Source organism: Zonotrichia leucophrys, chromosome 1 (assembly GCF_028769735.1).
Source record: "Zonotrichia leucophrys gambelii isolate GWCS_2022_RI chromosome 1, RI_Zleu_2.0, whole genome shotgun sequence".
Lineage (NCBI taxonomy): Eukaryota > Metazoa > Chordata > Aves > Passeriformes > Passerellidae > Zonotrichia > Zonotrichia leucophrys.
In genome coordinates, this window is record NC_088169.1 from 11,504,381 (window position 1) to 11,529,831 (window position 25,451).

General features: G+C 36.4%; 1 protein-coding gene across 13 annotated transcripts in view; it reads left to right on the forward strand.

Annotated features, from left to right (window-relative positions):
* The window catches only part of DMD (dystrophin), a 1,046,893-nt gene that overhangs the window by 851,265 nt on the left and 170,177 nt on the right, over positions 1 to 25,451 (forward strand). For all 13 annotated transcript variants that reach the window (XM_064706931.1, XM_064706854.1, XM_064706864.1 and 10 more), the window contains 3 exons: positions 2,235 to 2,391; positions 9,614 to 9,734; positions 10,396 to 10,664. In XM_064706931.1, coding sequence (XP_064563001.1) covers positions 2,235 to 2,391; positions 9,614 to 9,734; positions 10,396 to 10,664 — 547 coding nt within the window. The remainder of the gene's footprint in view (positions 1 to 2,234; positions 2,392 to 9,613; positions 9,735 to 10,395; positions 10,665 to 25,451) is intronic.

Sequence of the window (25,451 nt, forward strand, 5' to 3'; positions counted from 1 at the left end):
TTACACTAAAAAACCACTTTCTTTCTTATAAATATGTTTTTATACTGTTTTAGTATTATCTCTTTTGTCTGCACATCTTGGACACAGTCATAAATACATGAGTGTGTGCATGTAATGTACATTGGTGTGTGCATGCATAAAACTATATTCCTGAAGATGAAGAACAGAACAAAAGAGGTTCTGGAAACAAAAATCATCCAGCTGAGGGAGGTCAGAGCACAACAGCAGTAACACAACCCCTTGAGGTCACTCTTTTTGCATTTTTTCCTGTAAAGTCAGGGGAAGCAGGGAAGAAGTTTTTGCTTCCATTTGCTGCCCTTCTCCCGAAGATGTGGAAGCTTGTCTATGCCAAGATAAACATGAGACAAGGGAATTAGCCTGAATCAGAAACTCAGCTCCTTGTCTGCCTCCTGTCCTAAAGTCCTGTGGTCCTTGCCCTGGTTGTTGCCTCTCCATAAATATCCCAGCTTCTCTCCCCCTTACTCCTTTCAGAGGTATCATAAAATAAAAGAATGGTTTGGGTTGGCAAGGACTGTTAAGATCATCCATTGCAAACCCCTTCCATGGGGAAGAACATATTCAGGTTGCTCAAAGCTACATCCAGCCTGGCCTTGAACCCTTCCAGGGATGGGGCATCCACAACTTCTCTGCACAATTTGTTCTAGTGCCTCACCACTCTAACTTTAAATAATTTATAATATATAAACAAATATATAATCTAAACTTTTTAGCTTGCAGTGCCTTCTCCAGACTTCACTGCCTGCAGAACAGGCCTCCCCTGCTGTGATGCAGTTTTGCCCCAGCTCCCAGATGCCCTGTGAGAGAACAGATACAAAGGCCTGGTCTAGGAGTGTCCTTCACACATAGCATTTAAGTTTGAAAAAAGAGAAGATTTTGCATTAGCTCACAGACTTTGAGAGCAGCTGAATTTTCTGTCAGTGTGTGTCTGATCTGTCCCTTTCCTTTCTCTTTCCTTGCCACTTTACCGGATGTAAGAGGTTGGAAAGAAGACAGGATTCACAGAGCATTTCAGAGAAATGCAACTGTCCCTACCTTCATCAATTCATCATTTCCATATCCAAACTAAGTAATAAGGTTTGCAAAAATGCTGAGTCCATATTTTTCACATTTCTTTATAGAACATTTGATATAGGAGTAGAATTCTTAGTGTCAGAAGAGAATGATTTTATGTGCAATCACTGTAGAAGAAGATAAATGTTATATGAACAAAGCTAGAACTTAAACAGAACTGTATGAAATAAAAGAAAATTTGTCTTTATTTCCCAGCACACTTTTTTTACGTTGCTATTATGTAATACTCCTTTGGTTTGAGTTACTAAGAGGATTTCTTATGTTACTTGGAAGTGAATTTTGATTATTTTCCAAACCAGAAATTAAAATATAGCATATTCATAAGTCCAGAAAGACAAAACTTCAGTGGGTTTATCTATGGTACAGAGAAAAATGAAGATTTTATCAGTCCAGCCACAGAAGACAGTTGCTGAAATTTAGAAGCTCAGTACTTGATCCCAAAAAAACACATTTATGCGTATACAGAGGAAATATTTATAAAATGTCCTTATGGAGACCTTTTTTGCATAAAATGCTATTTTGTCTTTTAATTTTCCCAGTGTTTCAAATAGTTTCATTGACATGTCTGTTTAAAAGGCACTGACATTAAGTTGGATAGTGTGTGAGGATTCTGTTGGCTTTAACAATTTCCTCATGACTTTTTTTTTAAAGAATGGCATTGGTTGTCTTATTTTAAAAAATTAATAGAATTAATCTTATGTAAGTTGAATGGTTTGTGTAGTGGTTTAGAGAAATGCTTGCTCTTCACTGAGTAGGGAAACTACTCTCTACATTTCAGGTAAATAATGTCCTAGTAATCCTAAGTGATGAGTACATTTTTCATGCTGGTCCTGCATAATATTTGTGCACTTCTAGTGAGACTGACTATTCAGCACAACCATTACTCACTACTGAAGAGGGAAACTAAAAAGCAAAAAAAACCCCAACCAATGAAAAACAAAAATCAGGAGATGTGAAAAAAAGCCAAGACTGTGGAGCCAAATTTAAATGTGTTGCCAGAATCTAATTCAAAACTACTGAAGCTATTCAAAAATCATTAACTTAATGAAACACTAGGATCTTGCTCAGTAAATAAGCTTGTACATTTTGGGTTTTACTTCCACTGTGCCTGAATCTATCTTATATTTAACACATGCTTTCAGATCCCATTTGGAAGCCAGTACCGACCAGTGGAAGCGATTACATCTCTCTCTTCAGGAACTTCTGGCATGGCTGCAGTTGAAGGAGGATGAATTAAAGCAGCAAGCACCCATTGGTGGAGATCTCCCCACTGTGCAGAAACAGAATGATATTCATCGGGTATGTTGGGTTTGTTTTCTTTAATTATCTTTTGGTCATGTTCTTTTCCTTTACTGGCTAGTGCTGCATGGCACAGTCCTTGTTGGAAAGAACTCCAGCTATAGCTATCAAACACAGCAGAGAAATTCAGCCTTTTGGAGAAGGAGGTGTTAATGCCCATGACCTTCAGAGACCTGTCACAGACAGGCAGATTTCATACCCAGAACAATTACTAACCTAGTAATTTTTGAGGATTAAATAATTAGTTCTGATTGTTTTTTCTAGCTCAGGCATTCCAACTTTATGCATACTTTTTGAAACCCTAGTTTGGATTTTGGGAACATTTGTGACACGAGTAGCTGGTGTCAGGTGTACTGCACAGCTTTGCACCGTGAAACTGTTGTGATAACTGTCTGTGGTTCATACTGGTGTCATCAGGGAATTCTTATGGAAAGACCATAGCACAGCATCATATGGGGGACCATTCTAGACTAAGATTGGTATTAAAAGAGAACCTAAAATAGAGCACTTGTACTGTTGATGTTGCTTTTTTTTTAACCCACCAAATGAGCAAACCCCAGAATAATACTTCAAGAATAATTCTTCATACAAAGATTCACTCAGATTTTTTTTGTTGTGGTGAGAGTATTGTTAAAGTATGTCTTCAGCATTTAATCAATTCACACCAGTCTGATACTAACCTAATGTACTTCACCTGAACAGTCTTGAATTTCATATGCCATTGAGGTCTATTCAGTTCTGAATGAGAAGTCATGGTTCTAGTACCTCTATTGTTCAATATACATTCAAGCTCTCTTCTCCTTCATCTCCATGTGTCTTTAATTAAAGTAATGAATTCATGGGAGGTTTTTACTTCCTGTTTGATGTCCGATTATGCTTCAGGGTGTTACCTAAAAAGTAATTTCAAACAAATGTAATTTTTATTGAAAAATTTAAATTATCAGTCTGTCAATTTGATTTCTTGAGGAAAGAATATTCCAAATGCAATGATCATCCTCTCAAAGCATTGTACTGTATATATGTAACTTTATTTGTGAAACTTGCCACAAAAGGTACTGTTTCTGAAGTTCCTAAATCTCTGATTTTACTGTTTTATGGAGAAATGTGAAATGGTGCTTGAAAACAAAATAGGATCAGTGCTTTTTCTGTTCATCAGGTAGCTGTATATAAATATTGCTCTAACATATTGTCCTTTCTCATGGGGAGGGAAATATTTGAGAACAGATAATGAGATCAGATTTGCAAAGCGAACATGACATATCTCGCTGCTTTAAGACCCTGAGTTTGTGAAAAGTCAGGAAATACAAGTCAGATATGGCTTTTTCCATAGGCACACAGGCATTCATCTACTGCAACAAAGTTATGGGAAGTAGTGTAAATATGGTTTGTCAAGGACCTATCTTCACTGAATGATTGAGAAACCAAAAAGGAAAGATGAAGAAAAAATATCTCTGTCTCTCTCAGTGGCAAATTTTTCTAAGATAATATAATGCTTTTCTGCAAGGGGCATTTTTGTCACATTTCCTAGGTCTTTCCTCTGGAGAGGTGATGTGTAGGATGTGTCTTTCTCACCAAATTTTATGTGGGACTTAAAGCACTATCACAGAGACAGTGAGGTGAAAACATCCATGACTTTACGGGGCAGCACCTTTCCTTTTTTCACCTTTACCCTAAGAAAGTTAAAGCAAGTGTTATATATAACCATGAAAGTTAAGAGAAGCCTGAGGTCTGTTTTAGCCATAAAGTAGCAACTTCCATAAAATAGCTTTAAAGGCTATCCAGAATATCAGGATGAAAGAAGCAATATAGATGTTGCTTTAACTCAGTGTGACATAAACTCCCTCTCCAAAGACAACTCTTGAGCCAAAACAAGAGTTAGATAGAGATTTCTATAAAGTTGTTACAAAAAACTTTTTTCCATCTAAATAATATTTAAGTATTTTAAAACATTTTCTCCTAGGTAGAAGAAATATTTTTTATCTAAAGAAATTACTTCTTATAGTATTTGTATATCGCTCTATAAGCAGTTTAAGGGTTTCCAAGAATTCATCATAAAGGTGGCAAATCTTCAGTGGTGAAGTCTTCAGTGATGTCTCTGTCATACACCAAACTAATTAAGTATTTGTAATCTTAAGGGATGAGAATTATTGTATAAAATTAGGATACCATGAGTAGGGGCAAAATGATGTCATAAAATAGCTCTCACTTCTCTTTTTTAACTTCTCTGTCACTTGCAGGTACATAACAGAGCTTTGGTCATCCTGTCTAGTATCAAATCTAGAATGTTTTATTTCCTTTCAGAAATACTTCTTTTTCCATTTCCCATTCTGTAGCACTTCAGAAGCCTGAGTGTAGGTATGCTGATTCCCTTTGGTAAAAAAGAACATAACAGAATACATGAAATTATAATTTGCCTTGTCTGATCTTCAACTGTCTCTGACAGAGAAGGGAAAAACAGTCAACATGGAAGTTGACTTCAGATTGCTGTTGACAAAAATCTATGCTTGCAACATGTTGGTTGGTTGGTTGGTTGGTTGGTTGGTTGGTTGGTTGGTTGGAGTTTTTTTTCCCCTGGGCATTATGGACTTTGTCACTTTAACAGGTTCTTCTAAAGAGGCAGATATACAATGGCTATATCAGAATGAACAGCTTAGCTGATTTCTGAACATAAGGAAAATGTTTTCAGATGTTTTCACAAGTGTACAATTATCTAGCTTAAAACTGGAGGCCACTACTGGAAAGCTGAGAGGTTTGGGCCTTTGCTTAAGAGCAGAGCTGAGCTCTCAGGGTGTTGCATGTGAAACTAAACAGTAGTTGTGTGTTGATTTTGAGAAAAAGAATTGCTGACTCTTCATTTCGTTCTTCTGAAAATTAGTCATCAGTAAATTAGAAAAGCACCTATCAGATCTGACCAATCTTTTAAATGACTAGAATTTCCAGTTTTGGTCTTTCTTCGTAAGTACAATGTTTGGTTTTCCTTCTGTGAAGGATGGTTTTTGTAAGGTAATGCCGGAACTGAACCCGGCTAAGTTCTTCACTTGATAAGTGAATGAGCCTCATCAGGGGAACACTAAATGCAGTTTAACTGATTCAATTGAGAAATAACACGATGAATGCCAACATGATTTTATGCCTGAATCCTTTTTCTAAAGAAGTCTTGCAAGCTGTTTTTATTTTTTTCCCTTAAAGGTAAAATTTAAAGAGGAGCAAACATATTTAACCTCTCTATCATTCAGAAGAACATCTGAAACACCACAGAGATTCATAAAAAGAGATTTAAAGAAGTCAGTTCTTACCTCTTGAGTGCTCCTAGTTGCCAAGATTTGCCTTAAAAATTTTAAGAGTAGGATTCAGATTAAAATTTCAAATGCTTGAATCTGTGCCAGAGGCAAGCTTGAACTCAACTGAGAAGAGGGGTATCCATGCAGTTAAAATCATTGTTGTGTTATTAATGTGAGGTGCTTTTTAGACAAGGAAATTTGTAATGTATCCCAAATACACCCACATAACTGCTATTTGTTTGAACTTATACATATAGTAGGTCATTTTTTCAATTTTTGTAAGAAATTGTCTCTATTCCAAAGTCTTAGAATGTGTGGGGAGGAGTAGTGGTGGTGGTGTTAGTCAATGATAAAAAATACTCCTGTTCTTCAAAACATTACTTAATTATCTTACATTTTTCTTTGTTTTACTAAGTATCAAAATATTGCTTTAGTGAAATTGAATTAACAACTGTGTGCATGTTACTGTTAATCTAATTTAAGTAACTCAGGCATCATGCAGATTGCCTGCTATGTCTTTCATTCTTTTAAGAGTTGCCTCATTTGCTGTGTAGTGATTTTATTAACAGCATAAATAGCATTTATGAACGCAGAAGGCACTTATTAACAATTCCATGGAAACCCTTTCACATGAAATCTGTAGCACGACTGCCTAAGGAGGAGTACAGTTCCTACTTCAACACATTAACCAATTAAGGTCCACAGTTGATATCTTCTTCTTACTATTAGGACAAACACCATATTTTGATAAGCATTGTGTTTGGCAAATGTGTTGAATTAATATGATTGTATTCTTTCTCTTTAAAATACAATGAAAGGAAAAAAATCCTAGTTTTTAAATAACAGAGATTAATGCTGGTTTTACTAATGCAACTCTTTTTCTCATTATATTTTCATTTTTCAATTTAAACAATCATTGTTTCTTCATTTACAGATATTTAAGGACACTCATGAGGTGGTAGAGGTCTGAGATAAGCTGATCAATATATGCATTATTAAAATGGTGGACAGAATGCCATTACTGCTGTAGTGTTGATGACAAATAGACATGCTTAAATAAAGTAGTTTACTTACTTTTTTGTCAGGTCATGCATTATGTGTATTCGATTTCCTCTACAGTCACCAGGAAGTGTGGAAGAAGTTAAGGAATTCAATGAAATTAGCCTGCAATCATTAGTTGTACATTAGAAATTCATTTAGGTTAATTCTGCTTTCAGTGAGGGCCTAGTTATTATAAAGATGTATTTGTCAGGGCTCTGGATAGATAAATTCCTTTTTTTTTCCCTCAGAAAAAAAAAAAAAGAAAATGTTGCTATTTATGATTTTTACTGGTAATGTATACATATCCCACAACAAAACTTTAATCCAAAAAGCAGCTTTATCTTCATACAGTAAGAACTTTTTTTTTGAATGGGTTAGTATGAAATGAGCATTCATTATTTTTAATGCTGTTCTGTGCTACTGCTTCAGTCTTACGTTTTTTTCATCCTCTCGTTTTCAAATTTCTTTAATTGAAACATATTTTAACTTGGTAGAAATCTGCAGATCAAAACGAGGGAAGGAGATGAAAACTGTAAATACTGTGTATTATTCTATAACACAGGACTATAATTTTATAGACTATAATTGCCTCCACCAGCTCCAACATTCAGACTGGAAACGTTGGGGGGAAAAAGGTTTGACACATTGGCTCAGTTCTCCTTTATTAAGAAGGCACATTTTCTGTTTGTGACAAAATACAAAATGTGCAACGTCAGAAGTTCCTATTAGCATTTCTCTATTGTTTTGAGATTCCTGCCCATAGACTTTATGGGATTCATTGCATATATGTTCTCCTTCTGTTGCACAAGAGTTACAGGAGGACTGTGATTTTAAACCTCTTTTGGAAAGATAATGACACTCAGTGTATTTGATTGCTGTAGTTTTCTGCAAAAACAGTACAAGGTGAAAGTAGGTATTTTTTGTCCTTCTCCTGGTGTACACATGTACAGAGCCAGGGTGACCTGTCTACAGCAGCAGCAGTCCTTACAGAGTCCTTACTCATTCCCAAATGCATAATTCAGAGGTGTTTCTGGCTTTTAACTATTCTCCACATCAGTGTATTTCTGTGTTCCCCTGGAATATTGGTGACTCCTTCCTGTTGTTGGAATGTGTTTGCAGAACAGATCTTCCTTTTTGACTGATTTGGGACACAGACATTTCTGAGAAATAATACATCTTTGGAAACATTTCTAAAACTTATTATATCTTTAGGCTGTTACACCATTTAATGTTTAAAAGCCACTGGTTTAAGTGGGTTTGGCTGTTGATGTTGCTTTTAACACAATCAGCAGAGAGCAAAGCACACTGTCCATGGAAATTACTGTGCTGGGTTTAAGTTATGCTTCCTGATGGCTCACTTGACCTGCAGACCTGCCACACCATTCTATGGGGACAAAATGATGTGAGATGAACACAAAGGCTAATTAAAGGAATAGATTTTCCTCATTTGGAGGCATGAAAAAGGGTTATTATATTTCCTCTTTCTGTTGCACTTCATGCAAGAGTCAAGCATGAATTATAAGAATTATAAATCTAAAAATGTCTAAGTTTGACATTTTTCTTTCAGTCTTGTAGTACCTTCACTCAGTTTTTATGCAAAAAAATGTCCAGTAGTAGTTTACTTGTTCATATACAGTGCACTTCTTTATTTGTGAAAATTGGTATTATTTTTAAAGGTTAACATGATTTTTTAAAACTTTTAGCTCAGGTATTAATAAAATGACAGATTCTTTTATGATAGCAGATTGATTCTGTGAAAAGATTCCTGTTCCATTATTGACCTTGACACAAAATGAAGATTTTTTGCTTTATTATTTCCCTCAACAAAGCAGACTTTGCTTAAAGGTTTTCCCAAGAACAGCTACAAACCTTAGGGTCAGTTCTTGATCATTTAATAAAAAGTGTCTTTAAATGCTTATAGTGGAATAATGTAGTTTTTTCCTGAAGTTTACTTTCCTGAAACGTGTTAAGAACATTTTACCTGTGAGTTCTCATATTATAAACTGTACGTGTAGCCACTATTAGTTCTGGTAGGTATTTCCTGTACAGAGAATCACATATCAAATATAATTCAAAGTCTAATGAACTTTTTAATATTGAATTTATAATCCTTCATTAGTTCTCATAGAAATACAAATTTTGTTTAATAATTAATTTGGCTGAATTGGTGCATTTATTACGTTACAAACTTATATAATGCTGATGTTGTAAAGAGAATTTTCTAATCCCTACAGTAAAATATCTGTTTTCTACCCATGGCATATGGCTTTCCTTTTTGCAGTACTGTGTTTTGTGTTACACTGTACTATTAAATTACCTGCATATTTCAGCTCTATGCTGCTTGAAACTGTATGTATTCAACAATGTTTCATAAACACAGAAGAAAACATTGAAATAAAAGAGTGGTAAGGACCATTTAGATAAATTCACTGCAACATGCAGAAGAACCAATGCAATATGCAACCTACAGGCTGGGTTTCATCTGCATTTTTGTGTAGTGTCCATTTGGAATCAGCCTAATAGGCTCTTATATTCTCACTATCAAAAATAGAGAAATTAATAAATAAATACTGAGATAGATGTACTTTCAGTGACCTACCAAAGCTTCTAATACTAATCTTGAGTAACTTGCTCATGGTCCTTTAAAAGCAGGGTGTAGAAGAGAGCAAAAGAGTAAAAGGAGCTGTTGCTGAAGAAAGAAAAATGCAGTGTACCAAGAGCACATTTGAATACAATGTGATTTCAGGTTAAGCAAAAGCTGATTATTTTTATTTTGTGTATGTTTTTTATTGCTTCTTGTCATATACATGTGGAAGCTGTTGCTGGAAATTTTGCTCTGACATTGCTATTCTGACTTGGTATTTCCTTATAGATCCACTTACAATAATTTTGTTTCCTAGACTTTCAAGAGGGAGCTAAAAACAAAAGAACCTGTTATCAGGAGTGCCCTTGAGACTGTGCGAATCTTCGTGGCTGAGCCGCCCGTGGAGGCACTGGAGAAGGTCTGCCCAGAACCCAGAGGTAATTGAAGCAAGAGCAGGGCAATAACACATTTCTGGGAAGATCAGTGATGATCAGTGATGATTAAATAAATCCTGCCAGCAGCTCTGAAAGCATTCCTTTTACACTCCGAGCTGAATGCCAGCGTTCAGAAACTAAGCTAAAAATATAGATGAAAGCAAGCTTTAGCAATCCTTCTGAACACTGTGGTACTAAATAGACATGCATATTTATAAGCAGATTTTGAAACTGCCTTTAAACCTTCAGGACCTGTCTATAATTATAGCCTCATTTGGGGGCTCAAAGCTGCAATTTAAGCTAAAATTCACCTTGTAGTCTCAGTACTACAGGAGATCCCAAATCCACCTAATTGCAGCAAAAGCTTCACAGTGATTAATGTTTATCTATGTGCAGAAAATTGTGCTGAATCAGTTGATAAACTTCTATCTCCACCTTGCGTGTTTCAAAATATCTTTATGTACGTAATGCAGATTTTGCTGATTTTTATGGTGGCAAGATTTAAGTTTTTTAAGATATTTTGAAACAAGAATACATTAATAAAGCAAATTTCACAGGTGCCTTTGGTTATGAAGAGTTTCTTACTCAGATTTTAACCTATTTGCAAGGCAACTGTAGTTCTAAGACAGAATATGTCTTAAGCCCTCTTCACTTTCACATTTAGATCTGTCACCTGAGGAGAGAGCCCACAATGTCACCAAACTTCTGCAAAGGCAAGCAGATGAGGTCAGGAACGAGTGGGACAAGCTGAATCTACAGTCTGCTGATTGGCAAAAGAAGATCGACGACGCACTTGAGAGACTGCAGGGCCTTCAGGAGGCCATGGATGAGCTGGACCTGAAGCTGCGCCAGGCTGAGGCTTTCAAGGGGTCCTGGCAGCCAGTGGGGGACCTGCTCATCGACTCTCTGCAGGATCACTTGGAAAAAGTCAAGGTACCTGACATATATCAGTATTTCTGAGCATAAAATAGTTAATTTCATGGATGTCCATATATGCCATTATCTTTTAGAGTGAGAAATTGGTATGTTTGTGCCATAGTGATTTATATTAAAAAGTGCATATAAATAGTTTTATGATTTCAGAAGTTAAAATGCAATGGGATCTCCTCATTGAGGATGTATATTGCTGACATGGGTAAAAGCACTATAGAAATGTGTAAAAATCCTCAGCACACTCACTGTTAACTCAGGAGATGCAAAAGTGGCAGTTAAAGAAAGTAAAATAAAATAGATAGGAGAATATATTATAAAAGTCTATTGAATTAATTTTTTCTATATTATATTTTCTTAAGCATGATGAATACGTAGTTGTTTCTATATAATTGTAGAGTAAAATTTATACAATTTGAAATATATGGTTTTTCATTATGATGGTATTTGATTCTGTCTTTTTTGATAAATAGGCTTCATAACTAAAGATAGTCTTAAAAAAAAAAAGCAGCAATCCTGGAAAAATTGTCATTATTTTCTATAACTTAATGCTTATCTGCTTTTAAGGGTTGTTTCATAAAATCATTGCTTATCGAGAAACTTGGGCAGACTTGTCCTCTTTCAGCATGACTGCCATGGACAGGCTTGATAAATAATACAGGATTCCTTCAGCCAGAGCACAATAGAGGCAGCTGCCATTTTGATAAGAACAAAGTGCCTCTGTTCCAGTCACATAAATGGGAATCATCAGTCATTTTGAAAGAGACCTGAGCTAACTGTTATTTTCTCTAGATGAACATTAGGATCTAAGAAAGAGGAAGTAGAATGACTAATGGCAAGAAAAATATTCCTCTAAAAATCTAATGTAGTTTATTAAAATGAAAGTCCTCTAGTTTTAATCACACAGGAAGTTTAATGAGTGTCCTGTGCAGATGCTGCATAAGAACAAATGAAACAGTAGCTGATGAAGAGCTAGCTGCAAAATTTGTTTATCTTCATTTAAATTCATAAATGAACAGAAGAAAACTATTTATAAATTCTCAGCAAATGCTATTACAACAATGTTTTCATTTTTTTTTTAATTTTGAAGAAGATATCCTCAACAGAAGCACTGAATATCTGATATTACTAGAAAACAAAGCAAGTTGCTTATTCCTAAAGCTATGAACAGGAGTGTTGACTCCATAATTATAGTTCTGAGTCCTGTTATGGTTTTAAAAATAAATAAATATTCTAGATAACATAATTAATGACTTAATAATTGATTCATTTAACGGTTAAATACTTTTCCTTTGCAAATGTTTGCAAAAGCTAAATTTGTTGAAGTTACATAGCTTTCAGTTAAAAGTTATTAGTAAAAAGTAAGGTTTTTTCTTTAAAAACTATATTATCAGCCAAACATTATCCAATTGATACATTATCTATGTCTCATCCTTGCTCTGGTTTTTAGGATGAGCATCATGACTGATATTACAGTATGAGGCAAATTACCTAATTTCTCTCTATACATCTAAGAAATCCAAGCATCTTCTGAGCAGATCTTCAAAACATTGGTCATATGCAATTGCATATTTTACAAATCCTTCTCTTAATTTGGATCACAATAGGTTTCCCAAACCTAACCTGATGAATAGCTTCCTGGGGGATGTGTTTAACTCAGTGCCATTTGTCACTGTCCTCTTTAGTTATAGGTGCTGGAGCTGCTAAGGTCATGGTATAACTTTGAACTCATACTAAATAGTGGATCCTTACTGGATCGGTATTAATGTTGTAATATTATAATTACACATGCTTCATCTACATTAATGTACAAATTGGTGTCCTTCTCTGACTGTGAGGACAAGAGATAGTTTCACCATCTGCTCCAAAGGATGCAACCTAGACTAGAGGGTATCTAGAACCAAACTATTCTTCAGACTTCTCTGCTGTCATCTGTCATTCTCTCTTTTTTCTTCTCTCATATGAGTGGTCTTACCTGCAGGCTGAATGTAGCTTACTTTCTTAATAACATACATTCTTTCTGTCTCCCTTCCAAGTATATCTTTCTGTCCAGAAATCATCATTTAACTGTCTTAAATTCATTTCAAGTCTAAATGAATCTATCATTAGTCCCAGAGTATCCATTGCCTGATCAGTTTGATTGTAGCTCATGTCATATATTAGACATGGTCTATGACTTCTACTCCCCTCTGCAGCAAATTCAATGATGGTTTCTCCTTGCAATCACTAACAAAATGTTATTTTCATCAGCATGCCTGGAGCACTTAGGGTCTCATGAGACCACCACTCAGATTTTATATTTAGCTTTTGCTGCTATGCAACTGATATGCAATCATGCCTACCTCATCCACTTGGTATCTTATTCAAAGACCCATTCCAGGAATTGATGGTAGAACCAATTTCTCTCTCTTTCTTCCCCAAAGATTCTCCTTTGCCATGCAAAACTGTGATAATGATTATGCTAGCAGCGTGCAACAATCATTACATGTCGTGCTGATACCTCCTCACTGTTTTGTTGTCTCTCTGCAGACATCTGCAGAGAAATACTAACAGAAATTAGTACCCATAGGAAGTTTCAGGTTTTTATACTTTTCCACTCTGGAAAATTAGGTTTCTTAAATTAAAAGCCATTGTTTTGAGATGTTGTGCACAGAGTTTTGTGCCTGAGAAGCCAATTTTAATAGTGTGGCTTATTTTTAGCTAAAGATAGTTTGGCTTCTCTCTACATACTCAGGAGAGCATAATGCAAAGCACTTTTTTCTGCCAGTGATATTTTAACATACCACTAGCAGCAATATAACTGCTTCCATTTTCTGTCATGTACAGCACTGTAAGGGAACAGCAGAGCCTCTACACTCCATGAGTATAACTACATCTTAATTTATATTTTTTGCAACCTCCGTGAAACAAAACAAAACAACCAAACAAAATCAAACTCAAAACAAAGAAAAAACTCAACAAAAAAAATAATGAAGAGTGGACAGTAGTGTCTGTGGTTTCTTTAGTTCAAAATAGAAGTGCATATCTCTAGAACACCTTCCAAATAAAGGGCTATTCATGTAGAATCAGGTAGACTTTTTTCAATTAACTCGTCTGCTATAGGATAATTAGCTCTCCCTCACTGTCACAAAAAGAGGGCACCTTGACTCAGTATAATGATTGATAACTGTGAAAAGCAGAACAGAATTTGGTGACATAAGTCTTGTATTTTTCTGCAAGGAATTATCATGAAAGTCTTAGTTTTGCTGCTTAAGAACTCCTGGTTGTTCTTGCAGATTCACTTTTATAGTTATGAGTAAAGCAGTTACATGGACTTTGTGTATAGATTATGGACTTTATGTATATAATGTAACAAGGATATTCATAAAGGCTTCAAGTATCCTTTTAAATTCTTTTTTCAAAGCTTATTTACAATTTCAATACAATTTCTTGTTGAATTATATGCTGTTTATTTCAGACTTTCTTCAGCTTAATTGACAGTTGAAGTCAATTGTACATCACTGACAAATGTTCACTGGAAAATGTCAGCCTGAAATTTATTTATTTGTAAAACAAATAGAGCTTGCAGTTATTCATAAATCAGAAATTAACTGATCACTGATCTGCTCATCATCTACTACAAAATTACTCACTGTGTGCAGGGACTGGGGACAATCCTTTTGTTCCATCTTTCCTATAATGAGACAAAATGAGACAAAAGTAAGACAACTCATTCAAATAATTAGCTGAGTTTCAGTTGAGTCCATATCCAGCCATAGAAAGAAAAGAAACATATTTGCAAAGACTGAAATTCCATATTATTATAAGCATTTTAGTATTAAATCAGCAACTTCAATTTCAGGACACTGAAGGAGGTTTGTTAGTTCATCATCATCATCATCATCATCATCATATTTAAATTGTTATATATTTTTCTGTAGTTAACTTTGGTACTCTTCAGCTTCTGCTGTGCTGTAAAGAGGTATTTCAGCAAGGTGAACTCTTACAGTGGTGTTATGAGGGAACTCTGCTGACAGCTGCCTAATATGGAGATTCTGACAGCAGAGTTGTCGAATTTTTAATTTATGTTTTCATCCCAAAATTATTTTAAATGCTTGGTTAATTTATAATTTTCTATTAAAAAAATTATTTTTATATGGAGCTATCAGGGGTCACATAGAGGGAAATTAATGAATGACACCTGGAAGCAAGCCAATAGTCCCCATTCATCCCCTCCTACCAATGGAGATCAGTACTGGAGTACTGGAGATCAGTTTGAAACAGATCAATAGAATCCATGCAGGAAATAATTACCTGGAAGATGTATTGATAACCAGAATTTCCAATCAGCTTGGTATCAATAGCAGTGCCAGATCCTTGTTAAGCCAAATAGAGGTCAGATTACAATGTGATGTCTATTTTCTTGTTAATTTTTGCAAACATAAAATTATGCTATGCACCAAATTAAGTTAGCAGAGCTCTTGCTGTCCAGTCTGTAATGTAAAATGACATTACACATATAGCAGCTTCTGAGATATTTTTTCATTCTCTTTCTTTATTGATTGACTTTCTACAATATCTACACTACTTACTATTTTTAGTTTTAAAAACCACAAAAATGCTAAAGTATTTTATATCCAGAGTTTTAGACTATGAACCATGATTTGATTAGGTGTTTTCAAATAGTTTGTACAATTCGAAGATGACAGCATCCATTGGTTCACTGTTGAATAGGAAACTATTTGCCTGCAGTGTAGGAGATGGAAGTGTTAATGTTTTCTTCATACTATAACTAAAGTAATTACAGTTACAAATGGCTCTAAGCTTACAATTTCATATAAATCATTCTGTGAAATAATCATACAATAGTTATTTATGATATGTTCTTAAACTGCTTCAAAATGCATATACATTTTTTCAGTTTAATTTGAAGCCAGCTGTTACCAGCAAGAGCTATAATCAATCTGGGTTAAGATGTTCTATTTCCTTAAGTGAGTCTCCTAATAAGTTCTGTGTTGGACTCGGGGAATTTTAAAACTATTATATACAGAATAACCATTTCCTACTAATGAATTTTCCAGCTTTCCAAAACCCAAAAATCAGTTCCTAAGAAAATTAGAAATTATCTTTCTAAAGAGGTTTTGTATTAGTAAAATATTTTTGTAAATTAGAGATCATCCTAAGAGGCTATAAAAGAAGATTATTTCATGCATACTAGAGGGCCTTTAGGTTTTAAAAATAAATATGGTCAATAAACCAGAATTTACAAAATATAAACTCTTCATCAACTGTTTTACTGCTAATATTAACTAAAACAACATTAGAGTACATAAGAGAATAATAAAATCCTTTTTAAAATAAACCAAAACAATACTGAAAATCACTGGAACACTTTGACATCCTACATATGTCCTTGTGATATATAATATTCCTGTGAATTTAAATCATTGTGGATTTTGCTATAATGAAAGAAACACTTGAAGTCTGTTCAATTTGTTAATGGGTCAACTTTTAAGATGCTTTTATACATCAAAGACACTTCAGCTAACCACATTACTGCATTGGTGACAGCCTGGTATGTTGTTTTTCCCATTTTTTAAATGTATTTGTATACAAGAGGGAATTTAGTAGGGTTGTTTGGTTGTCACTGTTAAAGGCAAGTTTAATTTGCTAAGGCTTTTCTTAAATATGAAATTGAGTTAAAAACCATGAACTGTTTTGTCATGTAGTTGTACCAGATTTTAGCTCTGGTATGTTTCTTATCTTGTAGGAGATGAAAGTTACTCAGTTGTGTCCTGTGGTCTCTCAATCTCATTTAAACAGCTTATGAATCAATTTATCTTCTTACACAAAAAGAAATATGTTCAAAAATGGTTGTTTAGTATATAATAATCAGGTAGTTTTACTGATACAAATTTAATTTAAAAGATAATCTGCCTTATGTTCTTTCTCTGCAATCAGTCAGATAAGATTGGAGAGTTCTTTATGGCAATAGCCTAACACTAAATCCATTTTAAATACCTGAAGCAAACAATCATTCACTCTGCTGGCTTCTTTTGCAATAAGTTATATATTTCTTATCTCAGGTTTAGTTGCTATCACTGTATCTATAGTTTTTACAGAGACTAGATGACATAGGTTTTTTGTCTATATCAAGCTGCCTGTTTTAAGGAAGAATGCAAAATCTTGTTTTACATAGGAATAATAAAAATGATGATGAGCAGGTAGAGAAGTGAAATCCTTGTCTTTTAAAATTACAACTGTTCATCACCATATTACTTATTGGGAAACAGTAGAATAATTGTGGTACAGAAAATCAGCATTGCTCTGCTAACAAAGAAGAAACAAAAATGAGTATTCTTTAATTAACTTTCTGAGGAATCACAGCTAGTGTAAGGAACAGCTACTTGTAGACCACTTTACAAAGAACAAGCACATGGCAAAGAACTGTACCAATTTAACCAAATTTCTATCAGAATTATTCATAGAGCATATTAACTATTTTCTCTGCATATTAACTATTTTCTCCTTGATTAAGGACATTTGGGCTAAAAAATACTGATAGCTTTTCCCTGACAACTAGTGCAGGAAAATTCTTGAGCTCTAAAAAGCGTGACTATTCAAGGTGGAAATCTTTTCTACCTCCAACCCAGTTTGGTAGAAGATGCTATTATTAGATCAACATATTTCATTTAGAGCCAAATTTTTCCTTGTATGAATTCACCCTGCTGATTTCAGTGGGAGTTCAGCATGCACATCTGCAGGCAGATTTTGACTTTTTAAGTATTGGCAATCTCTGATCTTGGTTTCTGATGCCCTGCTGAGAGAACTGACTAATACGTGTATAAAGACTTGTCTGCCGTTTTATGCCTCTGAAGTTCAGAATTGAGGTCAGACCAGAACATTTTTAAGAGATTTCTCTTTATCAGTTTATCAGAGGGAAGAATGAGACTTGAGCTTTTAGGAGGAGAATTAAACATTAATTTTTAAGTACCTAAGTGGCACGGTTATAGCAGGGACTCTGACATTTAGCATTGCTTTTTGTTTCAAGTTTGCCATATAAATGCAGCATGCATAGATATTAGTCTGATGGTGAAGTATTAACATTCCAAGACATGACATTAAATCAAAGATGCTCTTGAACTGTTTTGGTTCTGTTCAAAAGCCTTCTTTTTCTTATGACGTGGAAATGTAAATATTTAGCCAAGAGGGGAAAAAAGTTCAATGCAAGCAACACATTTCTTACTATGGGACCATTTTATTCAGGCTTTCCTAAGTGAGAGTGGCACAGGGAGCTGTGTGGCTAAAGGGAGCAAAATTATATCTAAGGAGTATTTATAGCATAACTCTGATCTCCTATATATGGTCTGCTGCTGAAATCTCCTATGCAAGGAAAAAGGACATACCAGTAGTTATTATATAACCAGACACACAGACATTCACTCATATAGGAGAGGAGGGAAAAGGGAAGAGTACCAGAAATTAATTTTAATGTTGTTTGTTTCTGTGATGAGGCAATTTTTTCCATGAAAAAATCTGTCAGCACTGTGTTTCTAATGAAACCTTTTCTTAAAACATTGACAAAATAAATTCTTGGGAACAATCAAGTGTGTAGATTCTCTAATGATATTGTTTCTATGACATGGAAAAATCAATGAGCAAAGTAAAATCAATTTATCAAGCTCCTGTGCTGGTACCCACTAATTGTCTAGGGACTGTTTGATGTAGGGTGTGCAATGAATGTTAGATTGCCTGGAATGTTTATCAGGGAACCAGCGAGTTACACATTTCTCATTTTCATCTTTATAAATCTAAGGCCTAAGAGAGTTTTATTTCATTTTTTTGGCAAAGGTTAACCCGTAATAAAACTTTATAATTGCTACTTAGCACTTTTATAGTGCTTCTCATGTTCCAGATAGTATGAGTTAATTTTCTCATCTTCTTTCTGAGACTGCAATAGATAGTATTATCTATGCAATAGAAGTATTATCCTCAGTTTACAAATAGGGCAATTGAATCAGTGAAACTAATTTGTCCAGACAGCAATGCCACTCAAATTATTCTTATTCTCTTTAAATTTTACCTGAAAATTGTTTTATTTTAGTTAGGTTCAATTGATCATTGGATTAAGAATGATAGTTTTCATCAGTCGCAGCAGAAGCCACTGCTGCTCATTTCCCAGAGCCACAGCCTTCTCCCCCTAAAAACATGTCGGGCAGCCATCCAGAAAGATTTCAGCCTGAATGCCTGGAAAGGTGGGCACTGCTCATGACAGCTGCCCAGCCTGGGTCTGATGCTGTTTTAGAAATTTGAGATGTGTTTAATTTTAAAGTTTTATTTAACTGTCTCCTTTTCAACATTTCATTTTAATGCTCTTTCTTCCTACATTAGCTTAAAAAGTCACTGTTACTTGCAGTTGCTAAAATCTCCTCTTAGAACTGAATTCCTCCTCTGGAATTGTTGAAAGCTGTTCTTATTAGATGTAAGAAGTCTAGGGATTTACACCTTGAGTAGGGTCATGGGAATCTCATGTGGTTTAATGAGTGCAAGGTGCTGCACCTGGGTCAGGGCAACCCCTGATATCCATGCAGACTGGGGGATGAACACATTGAGAGTAGCCCTGCTGAGAAGGATTTGGGGTTGTTGGTGGGTGAGAGGCTGGACAAGAGCTGGCCATGGGCACTCACAGCCCAGAAGGCCAAACAGATCCTGGGCTGCATCAAAAGCCCTGTGGGCAGCAGGTGAGGGAGGGGATTCTGCCCCTCTGCTCTGCTCTGCTCTGATCCCACTGCAGAGCTGCGTCCAGCTCTGGGGTCCCAGCACAGGAAGGACCTGGAGCTGTTGGAGTGAATCCAGAGGCTGCCCAGATGAATAAAGGGATAGAGCATCCCTCCAATCAGCACCTTTAGCACAGAAGAAAGGCTGAGAGACTTGGGATTGCACAGCCTGGAAAAGAGAGAAGGCTTCAGGACAACCTAATTGTGGCCTTCCAGTAAAGATGGAAACATGGGGAGAGACTATTTACAAGAGCATGTAGTGATGGGCCAAGGGATAATGGCTTCAAACTTAAAGAGTGTAGGTTTAGATTAGATATAATGAGGAAATTCTTCACTGTGAAGGTGGTGAGACACTGGAACAGCTGCCCGGATAAACTGAGGATGTTCCACCCCTGGAAGTGTTCAAGGCCAGGCTGGATGAAGCTCTGAGCAACCTGCTCTAGTGAAAGGTTCCCAGTCCATGGCAGAAGGGTTGAAAATAGATGATCTTAAAGGTCCCTTCTGAGCCAAGCCATTCTGTGATTCTGTGTTGACCTGGTGTTTCACCCATGCCCACTTCACACACATTGTACAGAGGAGATGGACATTTCAATCATAATGCAAGAGCTGGAACACAGCTTTCAAAAAAAGCTGCAGGTCCATCTGACCATGAATATCTGCAGATATTTGAGACTGACTGGACTGTAATAATTTCTTTTGGCTTTAAGCTCTTTGAAAAATATTATCCCCCTTACAAGAGGTAGTAATTATCAACTTTATGAGGCTAAACGTTGTGAAATACCTACAAGGTAAACTAAAAGACATGAGAGAAGAAAGCAAAGATTTCTTTTATGATCTGTATCAGCTTTTTGTTAGAAAAAAATGAGGAATTCCTGAAGCTTGTTGACGGAATTGTTTAATGTTGGTCAATTGTCAAAAAACAATCTGTGTTTCAGTAGTCTCTAAACTAAGTTATTTTATGTATCCATATCTTCCCTCTGAGCTACAGCATCTGCCTGCTGATATCTGGAAGCTTGAGGTGTTTTGTTATGTTATGATACAGGTGTTGCAATCTTTCTGGTTTAAACTGCTTTCCGTTTTTTTTGTCAGTGTTTTGGTTTTAAAACCAGTTGGAAAATAAGCCCCACTGAAACTGTTCCCTTCCCCCTCACCCTCCTCTCTATAAGAGGGAGGCGAAAACAGAAATTCTGAATTAAGGAGAATTTACTTGAAAAGCATCAATGAAACAAGAAAAATTAACAGGAACAGAAACAGCATTAATAGCAAAAGTATACAAAATACGGTGTGATTTGCATACAAAAAAGGATATTCACTGGCCAAGGCCATGCCTTGCCACCAAGATAAAAGGCAAAAATGGCCCCAGACCCTCCATGGTGCCCTTTTTCCCCACCCCAGCCAACATCCCAGGTTTCTTCTGGAGTTGAGGATCCCTATTTCCACCACTCAGCAATTACATGGAAGGTATGGAGTATGGAATACAGCCTGGGCTCACCCGTGAGGCAGCAGCTCCATCCTGTGCACGACCCCCAGCCTGACCCTTCCCTGCTCTCTCTCATGACTACAGTGACAAAACCAACTCTGCTCTGGCCCAAGCTGGGAGAGTCAGTGAAATAGTGCATTTGCCTTTAAAATGCCATGCTGCTTTACAGAACGTTAGGGATTTGCTTTGTAGCATCTATTTTCTGAGCACAAGGGGTTGCTATAACCTGAAAGAGCTTTTAGTGATGAACACAGGTTCTTATTCAACCTTTTCTATTTGTATATCTAACATATATTGTGTACAAATTAACTAATAGCAATAGATACTGTGTTATTGATGCTTTAAAAACAATTTCACTGAGTCTACAACCTAATCATATATACTTTGCAAGTGCTTTTAGCTTTAATAGTGCTGACTGAAACCATACTAAAGGGAAACTTGGGAAACTTTCCTTTGCAAAATTTCTTTTATGTTTCTTGTGACCTTGGTGTGTCGTTAGACTTTCAGATCACACTTTGAAATCCTTCTAGTTATTTACAGTTCTGAAGTACTTCATCTCTTCTTGCAAAGTAACTGAGTAATTGACTTTGATTATATATATGGAAAAAATTGGTGTGGAGCTGTTTATAACACTTCAGCAGTCATGGGCTCTGCTATGACATGGTTAGAGTTGTTCTTGTAAAATGAATTACAATCTAAATGTGCTTATTTACTTTTCCCCCTCCATAGAGGAGAACACAATTTCAGGATAAATGACAAGGCAGTAGCATAGCATGTATTTGTTCTGGAATCATAAAACAGTATATCAGCTGTTGATTTAAAATAAATAAATAAATAGATCAAAAATTATAGTAATCCAGTGATCTATGTTTCAGGATAAGTGCATCTATTTATTAGTATGCTTCTGTTCATTAAATTAGACATCCTAATAAATAAATATTTTCTACTAGATATAACATTGCTACAAATTATAGCTTTTTCCCTTGAGATTTCAGAAAAGAAGAAAATTAATACCTGGTATTAGTTCATTTTTCATTTCATCTATTCAAATTTTAATAACCTTATTTTTAAAGAAATACTGAGTTAGTCTTCCAAATCGCAGAAAATAACTTTTGAAAAATGTAAAGTTTTACTGATTTAGAAATACAGAATTCAAAATGGGTGAGAACTTAAAGGGAATTTGATTTTCTTCCTCCCTTGATGTTTTTTGTTTGAACTATTTTTATCACAGAAGAGGATTTATATTCTACTGTAGCGCACTCTTGCTTGGTCATTTCTGAGTTTATAAAAATATATAGGATGGAAAATTAAATCAGCTGAAATCTATTTTGTCTCAACACCGCCTGTCCCCAGGAGCTCTACAATCAAATAAAAATACAGGGTGAGTTTAAAAGCAAGCTAAGTGTAGCATATTGAGCTGGAGGCTGACAAACCCAGGTTTCAATGAAATTTGAATCAGACTACACCAAACCCCTCAAAGAAGAAACAAATCATTTTGAACGAAAAAGATGGACACTGTTAAACTGTCCTGGGACAGTTCAACGTTGTGTGGTTTTAAATATAAGATGAGAATTGCTCTGGCCCATGAATACTTCTCCACTTGGACACCGAGTGAGCTGAGGGGGAGAATCCTCAGTGCTGGAACCTGCTGTGGCAGGTGTAGGGCAAGCACTCACCTTACTGTGCACATGGATCCTGCTCTGATTTGGCTGCAGCTGCTTGTGTAAAACCTTCCCACATCAGAAATTCATCTGACACAGGAGAACTTTTCTCCCTAAGTCATCTCATATTTTCTTCATAGTGCCAGATGTTCTTTTCTGTCTTTTTCACTGGTTGTGAGAATTGAGGTTTAACATAAGCCAGTGCTAGGAGGACACTCTTCTATTTGAGGGAATTCTTCACGAAAATGTCAGGCTGGCATGAGGCCACAGCCTTGCGTAAGTGCTGCTCACAGAGCAGGCAAACAGACTCTGTAGGCACTGTTGGCTTTTTCCTGAAATCTGCTTCATACTAAGTGTGAGAAATACCCATGATGGAACATGTAAGGGCATGATCATGCTCACAATTCTGGTCATACCTGAGTCCTAATGGGATGTAGTCATGAGTGCAGAATGAGTTGGGAGATGTTATTGAGTCATTATCGATTGTCTTCAAGAGTCACAGCAACTGGGAAAGATTCTTGCATCCTGGAAGAGAGCAAGTGTCACTCTCACCTTCAAGCAGGACAGGACAAAGGACTCAGGGACTTACAGGTTATTGTGCCTCACCCAAATCTCTGGGAATGCAATGGAACAGCTAACCTTTTAAACAATCTCCAGGCATATGGAGGACTAGAAAGTTGTATCGGAGGCAAGTCATATGTGAGATAGTTGATCATCACAGTGGTTGATCCTGAATCAGTATAATTTAATATTTGCATTAATGAAATGGTCCCTGGGACAGAGCTCACCTTCAGTAATTACCCACTTGATACAAAAGTGGGACGAACAGCCATTACACCAGATGGTTGTGTTGTCATTCATGGAGACCCTGACAGCATGGAGAATTACACTGAGGGGAACTTGTGAAGTTCAACAAGGAGAAATGCCAAGGAGAAAGTCTTGTGTCCTGGGAGGAAGAACCCCAGGTAACAATACACACTCAAAACCAATTGGCCAGAAAGCAACTCTGAAGAGAAGAGCCTTGGGGTACAGGTAGACGAACAGCTACAGGAGCACACTCTTAAAATCCAGTTATTTCAATTACTAGGGAGATGCCTCTACCTGAATTAAGGTGTAAACAAGACCATATGCTGAAGTCAATAGTATGGATTTTATTTAACAGTAAAATGTGAGGTAGAGAGATAGAAAGAAATAGAAAATGATTGAGGGGAGAAGAGGGAGGGGAGAAAGACAGTGAGAGAGAGAAAGAGATCACATGGAATGATAGTCACCACCCATGGATCCAGCCCAGAATATCCCATTGATCCTCTTCACCCTGGGCTTCTCAGCAGTGGGGGTGCCAAGGTTGCTCAAAACTTCTCACCAGTTATATACTTCAGGAAAAAAAAAGGAATCAATGCCCATTTGGCTACACAGCTCTCTCATTCAGTTGGGTAAACGACTCCCTCACTTCCAATGCTAATTAGTCCCATTTTGTTCTTTCTCTTTGTGTGAGTCAGTGGCCTCCTGTCTTCAGCCAGCAGGCTATGGTTGTCCCCTCACCAGCCCCAGCCATAGCCAGCTACCAGCACAGCTGCTGAGCTGGCCTTCCCACAGACTCCTCGCAGTGAAACTTCCTTCTCCCCAGCTTCCCTTTCCTTTCCTTAGACCTGAGATGATTGGACATTAGTACCACCTTTATATTATCACAAGTTCCTGTCAGATGGGCTAACTCACAGTTTGTATTTCAGGAATCCAGAAGGCATATTTGGGATGGGATGGGCTTTGGTGTCACAGATGAGCAGTTGCTTCTTTGCAGGCTTTGCTACAGTGGCAAAGCCCTTCAGTGATCTTAAGAGCATTTGACCAAATTGTGATCTTTAAGTCTCTTACCCAGACCCTCACGGCAAAGAAGGCTGACAGCACCCTGGGGTGCATTAGGCAGAACATTGCCATCAGGGTGAGGGAGGTGGTCCTTCCTCTCTGCTCAGCCTTGGTCCACCTGGAGGGCTGGGTCCAGCTTTGGGCTCCAGGGTATGAGACAGGTATGGATTTCACTGGAAAAGGTCCAGTGGAGGACCACAATAGGTCACAGACTGAAGCACTTTCCTGTGAGGAGAGGCGGAGACAACTGGGACAGCTCAGCCTTGAGAGTCAGCTCAGTATTTTATCAGTGTGTATAAATTCTTGATGAGAGGGAATGAAGAGAAAGCTGGACCCTTCTTACTACTGTCCACTGACAAGAGACAACGGGCATAAATTAAAACCCATCAAGTTCCACCTGAATATGAGAAGAGACAGTTGTGGCTGTTCAAGCACTGGCACTGGTTGCCCAGAGAAGTCATGATGTCTTGATCACTGGAGATATTTAAAACCTGACTGGACATGGTCCTGGGCAACTGGCTCTGCTCTGAGCAGAGAGGCTGAGCTAGATGATCTCAAGAGTTGCCTTCCAGCTTCAATCAGTCTGTGATGACAGTTTATAGTTTTGTGAGAACGAAAACATTTTTTAGTGCATGTCTTTGCAATGATTTTCATTAGATATACAAAATTATTTAGAAAACATTATGCATTTAAAAACTAATAACAGTAAGAAATTTGTGTTCTTGCCTTCAGTTTTTGTACAAGTCCAAGCTTGCATGGTCTTAAAAAGTTTATTAAGAAGTGCAAAACATTTAATTCCTAAATATAGTTGCTATAATATTTAGTTCTGTATAAAGACAAGATATGAACTGCCTAAAGAGTAAATACCATTGCTGGAAAACTAGAGATGATTTTCAAATTTTTTTTTTCCTTCGCTAAGAAAAATGTTTTAAATTCCTCATGTTTAGGCTTGTAAAAATGAACATTTGTGGAAGAGGATACTATCTACTGAGGTCTTGCATTTACTGTCTCTGGGGGAAACTAACTTCAG